The 19372-nt window shown below is 52.4% G+C and overlaps 10 protein-coding genes across 10 annotated transcripts; 6 read left to right on the forward strand and 4 right to left on the reverse strand.

Moving 5' to 3' along the window:
* Positions 1–52: 52 nt before the first annotated feature.
* ASPVEDRAFT_774416 (mandelate racemase/muconate lactonizing enzyme family protein) lies at positions 53–1399 on the reverse strand. Its single transcript, XM_040816394.1, has one exon. It carries the CDS (start codon positions 1232–1234, stop codon positions 107–109), a length of 1128 nt encoding a protein of 375 aa, XP_040669932.1. The 5' UTR covers positions 1235–1399; the 3' UTR covers positions 53–106.
* Positions 1400–1485: 86 nt separating this feature from the next.
* ASPVEDRAFT_43636 (zinc-dependent alcohol dehydrogenase family protein) lies at positions 1486–2764 on the forward strand. The gene is made up of 2 exons (XM_040812865.1): positions 1486–2140; positions 2190–2764. The coding sequence occupies exons 1-2, from the start codon at positions 1564–1566 to the stop codon at positions 2714–2716; spliced, it is 1104 nt and encodes a 367-aa protein (XP_040669933.1). The 5' UTR covers positions 1486–1563; the 3' UTR covers positions 2717–2764.
* A 540-nt stretch (positions 2765–3304) lies between these two features.
* ASPVEDRAFT_43638 (uncharacterized protein) lies at positions 3305–3774 on the forward strand. Its single transcript, XM_040812866.1, has one exon. The coding sequence runs from the start codon at positions 3530–3532 to the stop codon at positions 3758–3760; it is 231 nt and encodes a 76-aa protein (XP_040669934.1). The 5' UTR covers positions 3305–3529; the 3' UTR covers positions 3761–3774.
* A 1030-nt stretch (positions 3775–4804) lies between these two features.
* On the forward strand, positions 4805–6820 carry ASPVEDRAFT_774421 (Zn(II)2Cys6 transcription factor domain-containing protein). The gene is made up of 4 exons (XM_040816395.1): positions 4805–5091; positions 5145–5603; positions 5652–5786; positions 5842–6820. The coding sequence occupies exons 1-4, from the start codon at positions 5035–5037 to the stop codon at positions 6502–6504; spliced, it is 1314 nt and encodes a 437-aa protein (XP_040669935.1). The 5' UTR covers positions 4805–5034; the 3' UTR covers positions 6505–6820.
* On the reverse strand, positions 6744–7769 carry ASPVEDRAFT_135108 (uncharacterized protein; the record flags this gene model as incomplete). The annotated part of the gene is made up of 2 exons (XM_040807194.1): positions 6744–7136; positions 7203–7769. The coding sequence occupies 2 exons, from the start codon at positions 7767–7769 to the stop codon at positions 6744–6746; spliced, it is 960 nt and encodes a 319-aa protein (XP_040669936.1).
* Positions 7770–8916: 1147 nt separating this feature from the next.
* Positions 8917–9804, forward strand: ASPVEDRAFT_135589 (peroxiredoxin; the record flags this gene model as incomplete). Its single annotated transcript, XM_040807228.1, has 3 exons — positions 8917–9082; positions 9136–9317; positions 9367–9804. 3 exons carry the CDS (start codon positions 8917–8919, stop codon positions 9802–9804), a joined length of 786 nt encoding a protein of 261 aa, XP_040669937.1.
* A 213-nt stretch (positions 9805–10017) lies between these two features.
* ASPVEDRAFT_135002 (5-oxoprolinase) lies at positions 10018–13890 on the forward strand (the record flags this gene model as incomplete). The annotated part of the gene is made up of 2 exons (XM_040807185.1): positions 10018–12531; positions 12577–13890. The coding sequence occupies 2 exons, from the start codon at positions 10018–10020 to the stop codon at positions 13888–13890; spliced, it is 3828 nt and encodes a 1275-aa protein (XP_040669938.1).
* A 243-nt stretch (positions 13891–14133) lies between these two features.
* Positions 14134–15360, forward strand: ASPVEDRAFT_43641 (aldo/keto reductase). Its single transcript, XM_040812867.1, has 4 exons — positions 14134–14295; positions 14353–14617; positions 14690–15017; positions 15074–15360. The coding sequence occupies exons 1-4, from the start codon at positions 14159–14161 to the stop codon at positions 15271–15273; spliced, it is 930 nt and encodes a 309-aa protein (XP_040669939.1). The 5' UTR covers positions 14134–14158; the 3' UTR covers positions 15274–15360.
* A 5-nt stretch (positions 15361–15365) lies between these two features.
* Positions 15366–17376, reverse strand: ASPVEDRAFT_774591 (transcription factor domain-containing protein). The gene is made up of 3 exons (XM_040816396.1): positions 17285–17376; positions 16125–17240; positions 15366–16068 (listed from the first exon to the last, which is right to left on the reverse strand). The coding sequence occupies exons 1-3, from the start codon at positions 17337–17339 to the stop codon at positions 15407–15409; spliced, it is 1833 nt and encodes a 610-aa protein (XP_040669940.1). The 5' UTR covers positions 17340–17376; the 3' UTR covers positions 15366–15406.
* A 183-nt stretch (positions 17377–17559) lies between these two features.
* Positions 17560–19277, reverse strand: ASPVEDRAFT_54402 (uncharacterized protein; the record flags this gene model as incomplete). Its single annotated transcript, XM_040814928.1, has 5 exons — positions 17560–18227; positions 18273–18571; positions 18617–18840; positions 18887–18940; positions 18996–19277. The coding sequence occupies 5 exons, from the start codon at positions 19275–19277 to the stop codon at positions 17560–17562; spliced, it is 1527 nt and encodes a 508-aa protein (XP_040669941.1).
* Positions 19278–19372: the final 95 nt, after the last annotated feature.

Genomic DNA, 19372 nt, shown 5'->3' on the forward strand with positions numbered 1-19372 from the left:
TGGCTAGGTGGGTTGTATGTTGAGGATTATTGTGATGAGATATGATCAATGCAATTAACTTATTCCTTCTTTCGTAGATGGTACTAGTACTGATCTATTGATATAATTAATAACTAGCAACCGGCTCCCCAACAACATCCATGCGCACCGTAATCCCCAAGCCAGGCAAAGCCGGCGCCGTCACTCTGCCCCCAACAACCTCAAACGGCCCATCCGCCGTTTTCACAGTGACCATATCACGATCTTCCAGAACACACCTCAGATTCCTCTCCGGCACGGTCTGCGCCATATGCACAATCGCCGCAAACGAGATATCAGATCCCACAGTATCCTGCACCGTCATTGTATAACCCGCCGCAAGACAAATATCCCTCTGCCGGCAACACCGCGTCAGCCCTCCATTCTTGGTAATCTTCATCCCAATCCCCTCCACCGCATCGTCGGCGATCATCTGCACAACCGAGACATCCGAGTTCGCAAGCTCGTCGAAATATATCGGTATGTTTGTTCGGCGCCGTAGAGACAAGCACTCCCGCCACGTCGCACACGGCGCTTCAAGCACAAAGTCTAGTCCCGCATCACTCGGGAGGAGTCTCAACATCCGCAATACAGTCTCAACGGTAAGTCCGCAGTTCCCGTCGACCAGGAAGAACTCCCCAGGCTGTTTATCCTTTAGACAAGCCGTGATGCGCTGCGCATCTACCGACGGCTCCCCGTCAATCTTGAGCGAGTGGCCTACATACCCTCTCTCCCTATGCTCGGCGACTCGTTGACGCATCTCCTCGGGCTGCCCAACATAGATGGATGAGATGATGGGGAGACTGGCATCCGTGCGCCCACCTAGTAACTCACAAACAGGCATCCCAACGGCCTTCCCGAAGACGTCCCAGCATGCGATATCAATCGCAGCCTTGGCGGATTCATGGCCTAGTAGTGCTTCGTCCATTGCGTCGTTGATGCGGTCCACGCGCCGGGGGTCCAGGCCGATGAGTTTGGGTGCGATTTCGGCGATGGCGGCGCGGACCCCGAGTGCATGTGCTGCGATGTAGGTGGAGCCGAAGGGGGTGCTTTCGCCCCAACCTTCGATGCCGGTGTTGGCTGTTATGCGTACGAGGGTTGCGTCGAAGGAGGTGTAGGTGCGGTTGTTGGAGAGGGTGTAGGTGCCGCCTGAGTAGGGGAGGGTCTTTTGGAAGACGTCGATGCGGGCTATGCTTAAGGGGGTGGCGGTGGTCATTTTGGCAGATTGTTTAGATAATGGTAAGAAGAAATGATTTCTTGTTTCTGGTGTTATGCTGGTAGGGTTTTGGTCCAGAGTGAGTGGGTTTATATAGGGCTGATTGTTCGGCCGTGCCGCTGCATCACCGGGATTTCGGGCATAATCTCAAGTACTCACGACAGCTCGGGAGGTCCAACCGCGGAAAGTGAGCTGGATTGCATCTGGCCCTGTGATTATTGTTTTCGTGCTTGTACAACCAGATGTTGGCGGGGTCGGCATCAAGTCCCGAGCCTGGCATCAATTAGTAAGAAACATCAGTCGGCTCTCCCGAGCTCTGGTATAAAGTCATGTTGGATGCCAACAGCATCTATCTTCATGATTATCATTCCTCAGTCTCTCAACTCTACAACGCCATGTCAGCTCAAGTCACCCACCGCCGCACCTTCCGGCGCACAGACAACTACACCCCCGGCACCCCCAAACTGAAGCCCGTGCAGGAAGCCCTCCCCGCACTCTCTCCCACAGGCGTACTCATCAAAGTCCACGCCGTTGCTCTCAACTACCGTGACGCCAACATCGCTAATGGCGGGAACCCCTGGCCCGTCGTTCCCAATGGCATCCTGTGCAACGACGCAGCAGGCGAAGTCATCGCTGTCGGCGAGAAAGTCACTACCCTAAATGTGGGTGACCGCGCCAGTCCCGTTACCGACACGCAGTTCATCTCAGGACGCGAGGGAAAGCGCTCGTGGCTTGCTGCTGACGAGGATGGCGTTATGGCCGACTATATCATCTTCGATGAGACGCGGCTTTGTCGCATCCCTGACCATTTGGATTGGGTTGAAGCCGCGACTATTCCTTGTGCAGGTGTCACTGCGTGGTCCGCCCTGAAGGGGATGAGAATTGGCGAGACGGTTCTCATTCAAGGTATGCATCTAACCTTTTGGCTCTAAACGCGGTACTAATATCAAACCAGGTACCGGCGGTGTGAGTGTCTTCGCGCTCAAAATCGCTAGAGCGGCAGGTCTCCGCATTATTCTGACCTCGTCGAGCGACGCCAAACTACAGCAAATGAAGGACAAGTATCCCGGAATCTTGACTATAAACTACTCTACGACTCCCGAGTGGCACCAGGAAGCCCTAAATCTTACCGGGGGCGTGGGCGTCGACATCGTGGTCGAGAACGGCGGAACAGGGTCTCTAGTGAAGAGTCTCAGGTGCACCAAGCGCGGTGGCGTGGTCAGCCAAGTTGGGTACCTGTCGAAACAAGACCCTAGCGACCTGCGGGAGCTCGTTCCCACTCTTATCGATCGCCGGGTCAATCTCAGAGGTATAAATGCCGGTTCGAAATATGATATGGAAGATTTCTGTACAGCCCTATCGGCAGCGAAGACTCGACTCCATGATCTCATTGATAAGGTCTTTCCGTTTGAGCAGGCTGGGGAGGCGGTCGAGTTTGTTTGGCAGGGTAAACAGATTGGCAAGATTGTTCTCCAGCTTTAGTCACTCTATAGCCACCTAGTTTGACGTTGAATTGATAGACCATGACTTTTGTTGACACTATCTTCACAGTAATTAATACCGTGGTAAAATTATGAACGCAGTAGCTGAACCCCGAGTTCGTATGGAATGATGAAAGTCGGCGTGGCCGAATATTATCAAGCCATTCCCAATGATACGGCGCCAGGTTCGCCAGCCAGGATTTGAGTTTACCCAATCGAAACGCTAGGGTCCAGGGCCCGAAGCGGTTAATTGTCGGAGCTGAAATCCACCCTCAGCCCTATCCCACCGTTTCAGCTGCTCCTGCGATGACCACGATCAATAGCCAATATTTTGTAGTTTGGACTGCTGCGCAGGTTCGAGTGACTGATCAATTGGCTTGTGTTCACCAAATCCTGGCCATACCTTGCTTGGGCTGCTTGGCACGGCGCCTACCCTCTTGGGCTGGTTTGGGCTGGCTTGGTCTGGATGTGACCCCCTGCCTCCTTTACATGCAACTCCGGTCGGGTAAACTGGTTGGTTGGAAATACTAGGAACGTGCAGCGGAGACTGGGGCCATGTGGTCTCGAATTTCTAGTACCAGTGTCTCGCGTATATACTGATTGAGTTCGTTGGGCACTCACGGGGAGGATTCCCGACGGGAAACACTGGAAAGACCACAACGCAGGGATGTTACGTGGCGTGGAGGATTGTTAAATTTATTGACCCTTGAAAGAAAGATTCCGCCCGAGTAGATGTATGGTATCTCGAGAATTGGGCAATGTTTGGGATTCTTGGCTGGACTCGGCGTCGGCGCTCCAGCGGCCGGAGACGTGAATGTCGGACCCTGATGCGGAGAGTGTGGTGGCTATATTTGTCCAAGCCGTCGACACTTCCCTGTTTCGTCGGCTAGTTGGGGAAATGATTATCGTAGGACAACCATTCTGGGGTCTGGTCTTCGGAATCTCAGGCGTCCCATGCGGTTTGATTGAGCAGAAGGGGGATCAACACATTTCACAGGGAGGGCTGAGCATGAGACATTGGCCGATGACGATTGCTTCTACTTGATTAAGAAATTAAGTGACACTGGCCAGTATTTGAGAATGTGAAGGACGCTCCAAGAGACTCGGCGTGTCGCCGCGAACTCGCGTATACAGTATTTCTGCGGCCTGATCTAAGTGGCGCTGGCCGAAATAACGTTGTTCGGACCTTGTCCAAGAGAATGACGGGTGTCAAGAGAAACGTGGTGGAAGCAACACACCCACCCCTCGACCCCTCGGAGGCGCGGACCCGCGGGGAGACGGACGTTCCCAGGCCTCGTGAAGTACTACTAGGCAGAGACGGATTATGCATATTGTGCGGAGACAAGGGCGAAAGTCTGACTGGCCCATCCAGCTTGCTGCAACATATTTCTCATCGTCCTCAGGAGGAACTCGACACGTGAATGTTAGAAATATGCTATTATTACCAGCTCAGCCTCGTAATGTCCTCGCTGAAGAAAAACCGCGAGATCCAGCGAACGGGGCAGTGCCGTGGTCTTCCCCCATGATGCACGGGCCAGAAGGACTCCAGCTTGACAGATCTCGTGGTGGGTTTTTCTCGGTCCCACCAACCAGGGCCGTTCCCAGCAAGCCCCTGTCGTCTGTACTCTGGTCTCTGGGTTCTGAGTTAGACATCCGGAACGCTTTGTCACTGTTGGGCTGCTGGTTAGCGGTGTCGATCGCTGGGAACAGGAACCAACGAGGAGAGACAGTCTCGACGGAACCCGGCTATCTCTGGTTCAGCGTCGCCCAAGGTTTAAGACATCTTCTAGTATCGCGGTTTGGCGGATGGGGCCAAAAGCGATTCAAAGAGCCAAAAGTGGATAAGACCCTGCTCTGAGGGCAGTGTTGGTGGAAATTGCATTGTGAAGAAAGGGGGGTGGAGAACTCCGAACTCATCCGATCTCTGGCAGCTGGTGGAGCGTCAGTTATTGATCAGCGATCCAACAATCAACACCGACTGGTGGATGCTATACACTTAGAGGGAAGAACGGATTTGACGTCCTGGACTCCATAACTTGGCCCCCATGGACCTGATTGATCAAGTCTCGCCATCATGACCAGCGTGGCTTGGAGCCGCCCATGCAGAAGGTCAGCGCGATAACAGCCCCGGCATTCCGGCCAAGCAACAAATGATGCAACGGGCTGCGACTGCGTCTAAGAATCTTAATCTTTAAATAATGCCTGCCAGGCGCCAGGTCCTGTTTTATTTTGTTAGTTTAGCGGTGGCTCCACGGTCATCACTTTAAAAAGCGATCCCCCAGCCTTGCGCACTGGACCTGAATAGAATACACCCCCAGTATGCCCGGTGTCCCCTCTAGCCGTGGTTGCGATGCCTGCCGCAGACAAAAAAAGAAGGTACATAGAACCTCGCTAATGCTCATGCTGGAAGACTCGCTAATTTCATGTAGTGCGATCAACTCAAACCTGCGTGTACGAGATGCACTCGTCTCCAGATTCCTTGTGTGGGGTCTGGGCAGAGACGATTCACGTTCAAGGAGGGCTACTCCTCCAAAGGCCAAGGCGCTATCATGCTATCGAGCACAACACAAATTCCAAGCAATGACACAATGGACATTACCAGAGACTTTATAGAAGTCCTTCAGGTGACCGACGTCCGATACGACGTGACGTGGTATGGCCCGTTTCTGGAGAATCTGCCCCGGCGCATTGGGTCCAGCCCGGCCCTCGATGCAGCGATAGGCGCGGTGACCAGTGCTGTAAAAGCCCTGCGCACGCGACAAAATTATCCAGACGCAATCGCACGATATGTCAAAGGTTGGAAGGCTTTGCGGACGTGTTTGAGTGACCCGGTTCAAACGAAGTCAATACACACCGTGTGTGCCATCTACCTGATGATGATCTGCCAGGTTAGCTAAATCGCAAAGCCAAGAAGCCATGATATCTAACCGTTGCAGAGCTGGGTTGGGACACCAGATGATCATTTTGCAAACCACGGAGAAATCCTCGCACAAATCCTCAACGCGGCAATGTCTCAAGCCGGGAGAGGGAAGTTCGAAGACAACATGATTGTCACCTTGAGTATGCCGGTGGTATGAGTTGAATACCCATTCCAGTTCTCGTGCAATTTTTCTGACCAATTCACAGGTCATGCAAAGCATTGTCGATCCAAGCGCGCCTCTTGGGTCTTGGTTCTGGGCAATCGCCAAATCATACGAACCGAGACGACCAATCCTCAGCAACCATGGGGGCCGCATCCCAAGCCTTCAGTTCTATGTTATGGCCCAGATTACACAATGGCTCCGAGATCCGGGTCTGCACCTAATCGAAATCCACAACGCATATAATCAACTTCTCGCCGATTGCGTAACCATGCGGTCGGTACTCGACAAGATAGCAGATATGGACTCAGCCGGTATCACACAATCAAGACTGCATACACGCCCGCAAGCTGTGTATTCAATGCTCCTCTGCCTCGCTCTCGTTTTGAACCAGGTGACACGCATCTTCGACCCGAACAGCAGCTCGTTAGCTGATGAAGCAACCGATTTGATTAACGAAGCCATTTGGCTTGCACGGCTTGCAGATCGATACCGACCTTTTGGAGTAAGCTTCATGCCTGTTTCGCTGGTGATGGCGTGGACAGCAGCAGAGGACGTGGCTGTGAAGAAACAGGTACAGGATATCCTGGTCGGCTATGAGAGAGATTTTCCTGCGGTAAGATGGGTCCAGACGTGTTTCTGGATGCAGAATAAGTATAGTGAGATGCGACGGACTCAGTTGGACGCGATCTTTTCAGTTTCATGTTGAGAGGGAAAGGATGTTTTGTTTGTGTTCTAAGGGAGTTCGGAGGATCATGTGCCTGCTCTTAGCGATTCACTACGCTTCTCTTCTGAATGTACGCTTCAGCGAGTTCATTAATGTAACTTCAATTAAATAGGAATACCATGAATATGTTGAATGTTGAATACTTAAAATACAAAGGAGAAATAACGACCGTTAATTCCAAAACTATCCCCAGTCTATCGGGCCCGTCCCCTGCTTCAAGATTAACCACCCTCGAATTCCTCTCCGACTTCTTCGATGAAATCAGGAATCTTGTAGCGGAGCCGATGCTCAGCTTCAACGGCCATCCAGCATGTGAACACAACCGCTTCCTCGGTGAGATTTCCCGAGTGGACTCCGTTAGGGTTTAGATCCTTCTCGTCCTTGATATCAGATGGCTTGGTGGCGGCTGCATCAACTTGCGCCATCATGCTAGTCAGTTGATGCTCGGTATGCGTTGGGTGACTGGTAATATCATCGGAGCAATCGTAGATCCGGAGGTTTCCTATGGCTCTCTTCGATTTGTTCGGGGGACCACCAGTCTTGATCGATCTGCGAGACCCTATCAGATCTTTTTCGAATGTTGCAATGAGTGCGTGGTCGGACATGCGAATGAGCTACAGCGATGATAGGATTAGTGAAATCCTGCAACAAGACACAGAAAAATAGTGTTGATCGCTCACCTTCATACTATGTGACCACCCCTTGAACCTCTTCATGAAACCCGTGGAAAACATCCTCGTTCCAGACCAACGATAGCGCACTCCTTGAACTTCCAGCTCAAGACTCCGAGTAAGGAGCATAGTCCGCTGCATCCGAAACATAATCACCATCCCCTGTACCTCCTTCTCCTCCTCGACATCGACCGGCTTCTTCTCCTTCCCAAATATCTTTCTCCATTTATTCTTCCGTTCGGCCTTACGTCTCTCCTGTCGACGCTTCTCGTTATCAAGAACCTCCTGCACCCCGTCGCCAAGCCATACACGGAACGTCCCCCACATCGCTGAGCGGCGGGCGCGGCCTATGGCTGTTGTATGCGGTGTATACTTCGGATTATCTCCGCGGTAGAAGACAGGCCTCCAGGTATTGCTGTGCTTGTGCGGGACGGGGTTGGTGATAAAGTAGTTCGCGGCAGCATCATCTGATTGTGAGAAGAGCTGTTTGCGCCCCTTGAAGCAGCGACGGTAGAGTTGGAGAGATAGTATGGGATTCGGAAGGCCGTCGCTATTCCCAATGGTATCTGTGCCCATCTTCATGGCGTCGGAAACTCCAGTTCACTTCGTTGGTCACCCGATACAATGAATCGAGGCGTTCCTCGCTCAAGGGGGCATCAAGAGACGCATGACAGACGCCCTATTTATGTTCATTGTTCAGCTGAGAATAGGAGACAAAAAAAGCGCAGAAGTGCAGGAGTCGAAGCCTTCAGGGTCCAGCTATGATGCAGATCTGACAGCTTGGGCTTAGCCTAGTTGGCGAATACGAGCGGGAGGGCGACGAGCCTATCATAGCTGGGCTCTGGGAGAGGCAGGGTCCTCTTGATGGTGACTCCAGTATTCGGGCGTTTTTCAGCAGAGTCTTGCGTTGCCTCGGTTTCTTGGTTGGTGTGGCATGTCATTTGGCCTTGAAGATCGCTCGTCTTCGCTTGTTAGTGCGTTGCTTTTGGACCCTTGGCAGATGTCTGGAGATAACGCCGTCCGCTTGGGACGGATTTTTCTTGTCAGAGAGCGGTACCACCTGGGGACGCGAATGAAATAGAGTTTTTCGATATCCATGACCTGATATTGCTGTTTTACTAAGTTGGATTTCTTGATATCGACGCGTAGACCATCTGGCTAGGCTACGGGACCTGATGTGAGCAGCGGCCATGCCCAGAATAGACTAGCGTCACTCGCCCATCGACTGAGATAAATAGCAACACTGCTTCACTTGAGATATAATACTCCTATGCTGAAATTGGGTTCATGTAGCGACATTGGATCGTAATTTGCTTATCGATTTCGTTTAGTTATAGAAGTTGGAGGAGATTCCGATTGATTTGGGTAGGTCTGAAAATATATATAACCAGTACTACACGAGCAACCGCGCGGTGATTGTCCCACGCTCAGCCTGTCCATCTAATAATGAGTTCATTACAAATACACCATTTCAGAGATTTCCCCGGGGCCGATTATAAGCGTGGAAAGACCTGAATATTGCAAAGACGTTGACGGTGAAGGAGGGATGGCGGAGATAATGGCGGAGATACAGACCGATATTGCCCAAACTCAGAGCGGTGGGAGAGGCGGTAGACAACAAACATCTTGCAAGGTATTATTGCGTCAACTTTCACCATCTCTTGACTTCACTCCATCACTTTCAATTGCCATTGGGATTTTTGCTTAAAGTTAAGCCATCAAAATGTCTTCTTTCTTCCCTCGTACTACTTTTCGAACCCTGAGCACGCTGTCGAAGGCTGCTCCGTGGTGCAAAACTCCCGTCTCCGCACGCATCGGCCAGCCCCTCGCTACCCGGTTTCTCACCACCATCCCTCGAGAGCAACCGCGTCTGCGTCTCGGATCAACTGGTTGGTTTCCATGTATTTATGTGAATCAATTTGAATTGCTCACATAATTGTAGCCCCCAACTTCCAGGCTACGACTACCCAGGGCGAGATCGACTTCCACCAATGGATTGGCAACAGCTGGGCCATCCTTTTCTCCCACCCCGCCGATTTCACCCCTGTCTGCACAACTGAGCTCGGCGCATTCGCAAAGTTGAAGGGCGAATTCGCTCAGCGCGGTGTTAAGATGATTGGACTCGTACGTACCTTCTGGCCTGATCGCCGGGTTTGTATTGACTGTTAGGTAGAGCGCCAACGACATCGGCTCCCACGACCAGTGGATCAAGGATATCAACGAGGTCACTAGTAGCGACGTCCAATTCCCGATCATCGGTGATGCTGACCGGAACGTCGCCTTCTTGTATGACATGATCGACGAGTCGGAACTGGCCAACCTTGCCGAGAAGGGCATTGCGTTCACCATCCGCTCCGTCTTCATCATCGACCCCGCCAAGAAGATTCGTCTGACCATGAGCTACCCCGCATCTACTGGCCGTAACTCTGCAGAGGTGCTACGTGTTATCGACTCTCTCCAGACTGCCGACAAGAAGGGAATTGCGACCCCGATCAACTGGCAGGTTGGTGAGGACGTGATCGTCCCGCCTTCCGTCTCCACAGAGGATGCGAAGAAGAAGTTTGGTGAGGTCCGCGAGTTGAAGCCCTACCTGCGTTACACCAAGTACTAGAGGCTGTAAACCAGATAGAATGTACTATTAGTGAAAATACAATGCTATCACGCAATTGAAGACAGAAGGCGGTGCTGGCAGGCAGTATACGATGTGTCGTCAGATTGACCCCATAAATGTGATTACTAATGGATGCCCCGCATGCTCCTCACCTTCCCCCACCATCAACATCCAGGTTCAGGAGACATTCAACGGAGACAGTCAGAGGCAACCATGGCTGGAGACGGCAGAATAACAATCTCAATAGACCGCGGGGGCACCTTCACCGATGTCCACGCCATCGTCCCCGGTCGCCCCGATATCATCTTGAAGCTGCTCTCCGTCGACCCCGCACACTACCAAGATGCGCCGACAGAAGGTGTCCGCCAGGTCCTGGAGATGGTTACAGGGAAGCCGCACCCTCGAGGTGAGCCATTGGAACTGGGACCAATAGAGAGCCTGAGAATGGGAACGACCGTTGCTACAAACGCCCTGCTCGAACGAAAAGGCGCCCGGTCTGCGCTTCTGACCACCAAGGGGTTCCGCGATCTCCTGCGGATAGGGGACCAATCGCGCCCGAATATCTTCGACCTGACGATGGCTCGGCCTGGCGTACTCCCCGAGGCGGTGGTGGAGATTGATGAGCGAATCGTCCCATGTCATCCGCTCTCAGATAAGGACTGTTTCTCCGGTTCCCGACTTGTGGAGGGCGTCACTGGTGAGAAGTTCCGGGTTGTCAAGGAATTGGATATTGAGAAAGTGCGCCCGGAGCTTCAGAGACTGAAGGAGAAAGGGTACCAGTCGTTGTCCGTTGCCCTGGTGCATTCGTATGCTTATCCAGAGCACGAACGTCTTATCGGAGAGATCGCCGAGAGTATGGGGTTTTCGGTTACTCTGTCTTCGAAACTGCAGCCGATGATCAAGATTGTACCCCGAGGGATGTCTGCAGCGGCGGATGCGTATCTGACTCCTGTAATCAAGACCTACATCGATTCCATATCTTCCAGCTTTGAGGGCGGGCTTGCCAACCAGCATACCTGTAGATTCGAATTCATGCAGTCTGACGGTGGCTTGGTCGACTTTCGGAAGTTCAGTGGCCTCAAGGCTATTCTTTCCGGCCCTGCCGCTGGTGTTGTCGGGTTTGCGGCGACCAGCTGGGATGCAGTCGAGAAGACGCCGGTGATTGGATTCGATATGGGTGGTACATCCACGGACGTTTCTCGCTTTGACGGCCACCTGGAGCACGTCTTTGGCTCTAAACTGGCTGGCGTTCAAATCCAGTCACCCCAGTTGGATATTAACACGGTGGCTGCGGGAGGTGGCTCGATTCTAAACTGGCGGAACGGTCTGTTCTACGTCGGACCGGAGTCAGCGTCGGCCCATCCAGGTCCTGCATGCTATAGAAAGGGAGGCCCTCTGACCGTCACCGATGCAAACCTCTTCCTTGGACGTCTACTACCGGAGTTCTTCCCTCATATATTCGGCCCGAGTGAAAATGAACCGCTTGACATCGAGGTTACTACCAGGCTATTCAACGAATTGACCGACAAGGTAAACGCAGAACGGAAACAAAAGGGCGAGTCACAGTATACACCGGAGGAAGTTGCGCTCGGGTTCCTGAAGGTTGCTGATGAGTCCATGGCTCGGCCAATTAGGAACCTGACTGAGGCCCGAGGGTTTGAGACGGGAACGCATCATCTTGCGTCTTTTGGTGGCGCTGGGGGTCAACATGCTTGCCCTGTCGCTGCATCGCTCGGAATCTCCCGCATTATCATTCACAAATTCTCCTCGGTTCTTTCTGCATATGGCCTGGCATTGGCCGAAGTGGTCAAAGAGTCTCAGGAACCGCTCTCCACACAGTACGAGTCTTCGAAGTCAGACCTAACCAAGAAGCTAGGGGAGATGACGGAGGCTTCAGTTGCAGATATGAAAGATCAAGGATTCTCCCCGGATCAGGTCCGACACGAACGCTACCTGAACCTGCGGTATGACGGCTCCGACACTAGCCTGATGATACTGGAACCAGAAGATAATTCTGATTTCCTCGAATCATTCCGAGAACGCCATCGTAGGGAGTTTGGGTTCAACTCTGACCGACCTGTTTTAGTGGATGACATCCGCGTTCGTACGATTGCTGCATCGAAGGTGCGAGATGAGAAGAGCCCTCTCGTACAACTGCGTGAGGCCTCGTTGCGCGACATTACCACCTCCCCTGACGTTACCACGAAAACCTATTTTGACGGCCAAAAAGAGCGGTTAGACACTCCAGTATACCAACTGGACAAGATTGAGAAGAGCTCTCGCATCCATGGCCCCGCCATTATCATTGACAACACGCAGACCATTGTTGTTGTGCCTGATGCCGTAGCAAATGTCCTGGAGACATGTATTGTCATTGATCTGAAAGAAACGAAGTCTACCACAGAAGACGCCGCCTCCTCTGGCATAGACACCATTAAGCTCAGTATCTTTGGGCATCGCTTTATGTCAATCGCAGAGCAAATGGGTCGGACGCTTCAGAAAACGTCTGTTTCTACGAATATTAAAGAACGCCTTGATTTCTCCTGCGCACTATTCTCACCAGACGGCGGACTTGTGGCCAATGCACCACACGTTCCCGTTCACCTTGGTTCAATGCAGTTTGCTGTCCGATACCAGCACCAGAAATGGTTAGGGAATCTGAAAGACGGCGATGTTTTGGTTGCAAACCACCCTAGCTGTGGTGGGACTCACCTGCCTGATATCACTGTAAGATTACCCGGAACACTCACCAAACAAATTCTAACTGTATAGGTAATTACGCCTGTATTCGACAGACCAGGCGGCAGCGAAATAGTGTTCTACGTTGCATCAAGAGGACACCACGCCGACATTGGTGGTATCCTACCTGGGTCTATGCCGCCAAAGTCGACCGAGCTGTGGCAAGAGGGCGCAGCAATCGAAGGCGACAAGGTCGTCAGTAACGGTGTCTTTGACGAAGCACGAATGATTGAACTGCTGGTGAAGAAACCAGCAGAACATCCAGGTTGCTCAGGGGCAAGATGCATCAGCGACAACATGTCCGACCTCAAAGCCCAGATTGCAGCCAACACCCGCGGGATCACCCTGATCCAAGCCCTATTCGCCGAATACGGCGTCGAGACCGTGCAGAAATACATGTACGCCATCCAAGCCACAGCCGAAACCGCCGTGCGCAACCTCCTAAAGGACCTCTACCACCGATTCGAAGGAAAGCCTTTACTAGCGGTAGACTACATGGACGATGGCACGCCTATCAAACTGAAAGTGACCATAAACGGCGACGATGGGTCCGCAGTGTTCGACTTCGCCGGCACCGGACCACAAGTGTACGGCGCCTGGAACGCGCCTATCGCCATTACACATTCCGCCATCATCTACTGCCTGCGATGCATGATTAACGCCGACATGCCCCTGAATCAGGGCTGCCTAGCCCCGATCGACATCCAAGTACCGCCTTCATGCCTCCTCTCACCAACCAAGAACGCCGCTGTCGTCGGCGGAAACGTCGTGACCTCCCAGCGCGTAACAGACGTCGTCTTCAAAGCCTTCCGCGCCTGCGCCGCATCCCAGGGGTGCTGCAACAACCTCACCTTCGGGACAAACGCAAAGCAAGACCCCGAATCCGGCAAAGAGATCCCGGGCTTCGGATACTACGAGACGATAGCAGGCGGGAGTGGCGCAGGGCCAACCTGGACCGGGGAGTCTGGGATCCACGTGCACATGACGAACACACGGATCACGGACCCGGAGATCCTAGAGAAGCGGTACCCGACGCTGCTGCGGCAGTTTACACTGCGGTCGGGGTCTGGTGGGAAGGGGAAGAATCCTGGTGGGGAGGGTGTTGTGAGGGAGATTGAGTTCCTGACGCCGATGGAGTGTTCAATTTTGTCGGAGCGGAGGGTGCATCGGCCGTACGGGCTTGAGGGGGGTGAGGATGCGGAGCCTGGGATGAATCTGTGGATTACGAAGGACTTGGAGACGGGAGAGGACCATACGGTGAATATTGGAGGGAAGAATACGATCTCTGTTGCTGCGCATGATCGGATTGTGATTATGACTGCTGGTGGTGGTGGATGGGGTAGTTAGTATAGTCTCTGTGTATCGTATAGACAGGCATATCCACATCAGCCTTAAATCACCATGCAAATAGACAAATGACTTGGAAACCTGATTAAAAATAATCTACAACATTTCCAAGATGGAATTCACGAACCTGTCTTCCCGTTTCATACAAACGTCACTCGCCTACATCAGGTTGACGTCAATCGAGCAAAGCAAAGGCTATAAAAAGCCCACCAACACAACTTGAGTATTAACCAAGAGTTATCTAAAGAAACAAAGGACAACCACTAAAATGACAACCTTCAAACTAAACACCGGCGCAACCATCCCGGCCCTGGGCTTCGGCACCTGGCAAGACGCAGACGCACAAGAGAACGCCGTCGCGGAAGCCCTAAAAGCCGGATACAGACACATCGACACCGCGCGAGTGTATGCTCCTCTTATCAACTCCATCATCTAAATAGACAACTAACCAGAGAACCACAGGTATGGAACGGAAAAAGCAGTCGGCACTGCAATTAAAAAGTCCGGCATCCCGCGCAAGGAGATCTTCCTCACGACCAAGCTGTGGAACAACAAGCACCACCCGGACGACGTGCCGCAGGCTCTGGCGGATTCGTTGAACGACTTGGGTCTGGAATACGTTGATCTTTTTCTCATGCACTGGCCGGTCGCATTCAAGCGAGGGAGTGATCAGTTTCCTAAGACGGACAAGGGAGGACCTGATGTGGTTGATACCGATTATTTAGATGTATGGTCTCCACGGAAGAGAAGAAGAAGAAGAAAAAGAAAAGAAGAACACAGGAAAGCTGACGACTCCCAGACATACAAAGCAATGGAGAAACTTATTTCAACTGGAAAGGTAAAGGCGATTGGGGTATCGAACTTCAGCAAGGCCGAGATGGAGAGACTGCTTCAGAATGCTACCGTCCCGCCCGCTGTCCACCAGCTTGAAGGCCATCCATGGCTGCAGCAGCGATCGTTCGCCGACTGGCATAAGAAGAACAATATCCATGTAACGCATTATTCGCCTTTCGGGAACCAGAACGAGATTTACTCGCGCGAGGGCAAGATTGGCCGCATGATTGAAGATCCTGTGCTCGTTAGCATTGCGAAGCAATACGGAAAGACTCCTGCGCAGGTGGCGCTTGGTATGTTCCTCGCCCTTAGCATTTATGATATTGTCAGACTGACTGATTCTGTATAGCCTGGGGCGTTACCGAAGGCCATTCGGTTCTGCCCAAGTCCAAGACGCCGGAGCGCATCAGGGCCAATTTCGAGGGGGACTTTAAATTAAAAGATGATGATGTGAAGCAGATCAGGGCAGTTGATCGTAAGCTGCGATTCAACGACAGCAGTGAGGACTTTGGGTACGACCTATTTGCAGATTTGGATGGGAAGAAATAGGTCTTATTTTCGTGAATAACAAGCTTAGCGTACACTATTTATCTTCCTTTACAATAACTTCTCAATTCCACGCTCGATCTTCAGTTGACTAGGTTGGTAATAATAGTAATTAACCCCGTCTCCCTGCTGAATATCATTCATCAGCAATGAACCCTCCGAAATCCCCCAACCCATACTCTAAGAACCCATCAACCGTAGTATCAAAATGCAAGCAAGCGCTCTCCAGACCTGCCCAGAACACTTCACCTGGATCATACCCGCCTTGCAAGTGCACCGCTTCCCTATTTTTATCCTGATCCAGGAAGTCAGTAGCAGGGGTCTGCATTGCCTGTTCTCTAGTATCAGTATCAGTATCCGTAGCAACCCCTCCATTATCAGACTGACGAGGCGGATCCACGCCCCGAATACCAATACCAGGAGATCCAGACCCCCCCGCCCCAGCAGCATCCATAGCCCCCCTCAAACCAACTGCAAGACTCGCAACGCTGCGCGCACCCGTCCACAAGCGACTCAACGCCTGCAGTGCCTCACAACACAGACAGAGATCGGTATACGTTGAGTGCAGATCACGAACTTTATCCCGCCACGCGCGGTACACCACCGTCGTCGCCATGGACACGGCGTATGGTACGAGCGGGAGAGGTGGGAGACCCAAGTCCCCCTCGTGGTTTGCTGAAGATATGATATGCACGATTTTATCGGCGGAGGCGAGGCGGCGGGTGTATTGGGCGCTGCCCGGGCCGTTATATCGGCAGGAGAGCATTGATGCGGCGTGATACCATGTTTCGAGGTATGCTAGACAAATAAGCTGTGTATTTTAGGTAGGAGAAGGTATTTGGAGAAAGGGATACCTCTATGGGACCTGTGGAAGCGGTTGAATGACGACCCCAAGATTATGTCGTCTAGTGAAGGGAATTCTTCGCACCCGTCAGGCGCGTAGGTGTAGCTGGCCTTGTAGGCCTTTGTTGCGGTGGCCATGAGGTCGCCGAGAGCTAGGGCGACGGCCATGAGTTGAGATCGGTAGTTGCCATCTCTGGCATGTATGCGAGGGAGCCCGATATCAGTATCATCGATCATGAAGGGCCCAGAGCGCGTAATAGGTTTATTGAGCCGGTCGAAATTGCGCAGCGTCCACCACAGGACATCGCATTGGTCTTGGTCCGGTTTGCTGGTTGTCCTTAGATGCAAAGATAATGACCAGGCTTCGCGGATTGCCTGGGAGAGATAGGCCGCGGAGCGCTCGATGCCAGAGGGCCCGTCGTTGTAGAGGTGGATTAGGGCTAGGATCTGGATCTTGATGAGACGGTCGGGCTCGAGGTCTGCTTTGAGAGCTGCATCTAGCCCTGAGAGCAATCTGGATGCAAAGTCCAATGGCTTCAGCACTGGGCCGGTGTCAGCTAGCCGTAGAAAAGGGATGGCTTGTTTGGTCTTGCAAATGACAAGGCATATCGCCCGTACGAGGTAGATAGAGCACTGCCCGTTACTGTGATCTCGCAGGACGGTGGCACCGTCTACCACCGGGATTATATCGTCCAGCACGGCATTGTATACTGGTAGAAGGGCATCGGTAGTAGCCCTAGGCAGCTCAAGAAAAGCCCCTGCCTCCTCGAGGTACCTCCGGTGTGTGGATGTGATCGACGGCGCAGGCCTGCGTCTGTACTTGTTGAGCCAAACCAATCTATTCTTCGTGTCTTGACTATCAGGGTCTTGACCCCCGGACAGCAAAGACGGGAAAGACTGTGATGGAGTGATGTATTGAGCTAAAGGACTCCCACCAGCCTTGTTCGTTTTGGACAGATTTCCCAGCACAAATTCCGGGCTGTAAGCATGCGGGCTCGACTCGTCGGCCGGATCCTCTGCTAGCTGTTGAGCAGCATCTCCTTCATCAGCAGACTTCTCAACTCGTTGGATTCTCTCAACTTTCTCATGATAGCATCTCTTCTTGCGCGAGCGGCACTCTTGACACGGTAGAAGCAATCAGCGACGCATCTCAACACGAAAAGAGACTTATCTTGGGAGATCCGCTTCCTCACCGGCTGGGGTGAAGCCGACCACACAATCTCCATATCCCACTTACAACCAAATCACACCTGGATGTGGAGGATGCAGGAGAGAAGCCGGGGAGGGCGGAGATACTCCAAATTGGGGGCGGCTCGCTTGGGAACATTTCCAGATTGGGAAATTGGGGTAGACCCCGCATTCCGCCTAGTGTACGCCGAGTTCCGCGCTGAAGTGCACAAAACATAAAATAATTCAAGTAATAGAATAACTAATGCTTATAGGTATCTAGTAGATGTACCGGAAGTGCGGGTTCTCGCGATCCGTGATGTCCTCAAAGGCGTGGGTGTAGTTCACATCAGGCACCACCTCGCCAGCCCTAATTCGGTTGTCGCGCTGGCGGTTGTGTGCCGCGTACCAGAATCTCAGCGCAAGGAGGACTATCACCATGATTCCGAAACATCCGAGCAGGATTGAAAATGCGAGGTAGTACCGGGGCGCATCCTTATCGCGGAACACCTGCGGGCCGATGGAGTTCCCTGCGGCCCAGCAGACGAAGTTGGAGGCGATGATGACGGATTTCTTGGTTTGACCAGCGACGTTGCGGGAGAGGAGGGCAAGAGACAACGAAGTTAGTGTGAAGAAGGAGTAGAAGGACCAGTATGCGATGAGCAGTCCGATGCGGCGGGCTGGGCTGAAGGGGACGCCGATGAGGACTGAGGTGCAGATCACGGAGGGGACCAGGGAGGCCAGCATGATGTAGATTGTTTGCTGGTACTTGCGGTCCAGGTATGCAGAGACGAGCAGGGCTATGGTGGTCACGGCGCCGTTGACCATGGTCAGCAGCTGAGTCTCGCGCGTGCTGTAGCCGAAGGATTTGATGATGATGTTGGCGTACGCTCCAATGCCACCGGCTGGAATCGTCGTGCAGATCTGGATTATGGCCAGGGCGTATACTGAAACGATTAGCAACGCTACAGAATAGAATGAACGAGACTTACGCTGAGGATCAGTAAACGCGTCACGAACTTGCTCCAGCCGAAAGGTTCGATTTTGCAGCCCAGTCTGGTTCTGGCGCACTCGCTCGATCATCAGTCGCTTGTCGTCCTCTGTCCAGCACTTTGCCCTCATCGGTGAGTCGGGCATCCACATTCCCACAAACACGCCCCAGATGACAGTTATGATCCCGTACGTCATGAACAGGGCCTGCCAGGACTTGAGTGGGGAGTTAACGGGGACGAACGAGAAGCCGTAGGCTATCAGCCCACCCAGGATGTTCTGCAACCCATTCATCATGATCCTATTCTGTAAGTGATAGAAACCCATCGAGACTGGACTATCTTACCAGATGTTGATAACGCTCGATTGCTCCTCTCGCTTGTACCAAGTGCTGGACAGCAGCACGAACGTGGGCTGGCAAACAGCTTCGAACACACCCATGAACGTACGCAGTATGACGAGACCAGTGAAATTCGACGCTGCTGCGATGAGCGTGATGCATATCCCCCAGAGGAAAATATTGAGTGACAGCCACTTGGCAATGGGCACGCGCTGCAGAATCCAGTTTTCCTACAACCATCAGCACATAATTCTTGTTTTGCCTTTATATACGCACCGGAAACTCGACGACCAGGACAGCGAGGTAGACCACTGTCGTCAACCATTGATACTGTACTAGTTAGTGAGAACTTATTTGGCAACGGTCGTGGGTCGGGTGAGCATACCTGGTTTCCCTGCAGATTGGTGTCTTCAATAATACCCATGACAGACGCAAAAGACATTGCCCCCTTATCAATGGTCTGGATCAAATAAGTGACCATCATAACCGCAAGAACACGTTTGTCAATCATTCTCTTCAGCCTCTTGCTGGTCGCCTCGTCGACCTCAATGGCAGTGTCGGTGGTATACTTCGCAACCTCCTTATCCACCAGTTCATGGTTGGTATGGTTTTTCTGGGTCGTTTCATCGTGGAAAGACACGGCCTCGGTTTCTTTGTCGGCGGCCATGGTTTAATAGTTTCCAAAAGAAGACCTTGGAAAGTGACAAGAAAGCAAATAATGCCCTAACCGACCGAGAGACCAGCTATTTATACCACATGTCG

Source organism: Aspergillus versicolor (genome assembly GCF_001890125.1).
Source record: "Aspergillus versicolor CBS 583.65 unplaced genomic scaffold ASPVEscaffold_7, whole genome shotgun sequence".
Taxonomy (NCBI): domain Eukaryota; kingdom Fungi; phylum Ascomycota; class Eurotiomycetes; order Eurotiales; family Aspergillaceae; genus Aspergillus; species Aspergillus versicolor.

Coding starts and splice junctions, on each gene's coding strand:
- ASPVEDRAFT_43636 (XM_040812865.1), top strand. CDS start 1,564: ATGTTGGATGCCAACAGCATCTATCTTCATGATTATCATTCCTCAGTC. Junction 2,141..2,189: donor CGAGACGGTTCTCATTCAAG/GTATGCATCTAA, acceptor ATATCAAACCAG/GTACCGGCGGTGTGAGTGTC.
- ASPVEDRAFT_774421 (XM_040816395.1), top strand. CDS start 5,035: ATGCCCGGTGTCCCCTCTAGCCGTGGTTGCGATGCCTGCCGCAGACAA. Junction 5,092..5,144: donor GCCGCAGACAAAAAAAGAAG/GTACATAGAACC, acceptor AATTTCATGTAG/TGCGATCAACTCAAACCTGC. Junction 5,604..5,651: donor ACCTGATGATGATCTGCCAG/GTTAGCTAAATC, acceptor TAACCGTTGCAG/AGCTGGGTTGGGACACCAGA.
- ASPVEDRAFT_774591 (XM_040816396.1), bottom strand. CDS start 17,339: ATGGAGATTGTGTGGTCGGCTTCACCCCAGCCGGTGAGGAAGCGGATC. Junction 17,241..17,284: donor GAGGAAGCGGATCTCCCAAG/ATAAGTCTCTTT, acceptor GATTGCTTCTAC/CGTGTCAAGAGTGCCGCTCG. Junction 16,069..16,124: donor CTTCCACAGGTCCCATAGAG/GTATCCCTTTCT, acceptor TTATTTGTCTAG/CATACCTCGAAACATGGTAT.
- ASPVEDRAFT_43638 (XM_040812866.1), top strand. CDS start 3,530: ATGTCGGACCCTGATGCGGAGAGTGTGGTGGCTATATTTGTCCAAGCC.
- ASPVEDRAFT_43641 (XM_040812867.1), top strand. CDS start 14,159: ATGACAACCTTCAAACTAAACACCGGCGCAACCATCCCGGCCCTGGGC. Junction 14,296..14,352: donor CACATCGACACCGCGCGAGT/GTATGCTCCTCT, acceptor AGAGAACCACAG/GTATGGAACGGAAAAAGCAG. Junction 14,618..14,689: donor TTGATACCGATTATTTAGAT/GTATGGTCTCCA, acceptor GACGACTCCCAG/ACATACAAAGCAATGGAGAA.
- ASPVEDRAFT_774416 (XM_040816394.1), bottom strand. CDS start 1,234: ATGACCACCGCCACCCCCTTAAGCATAGCCCGCATCGACGTCTTCCAA.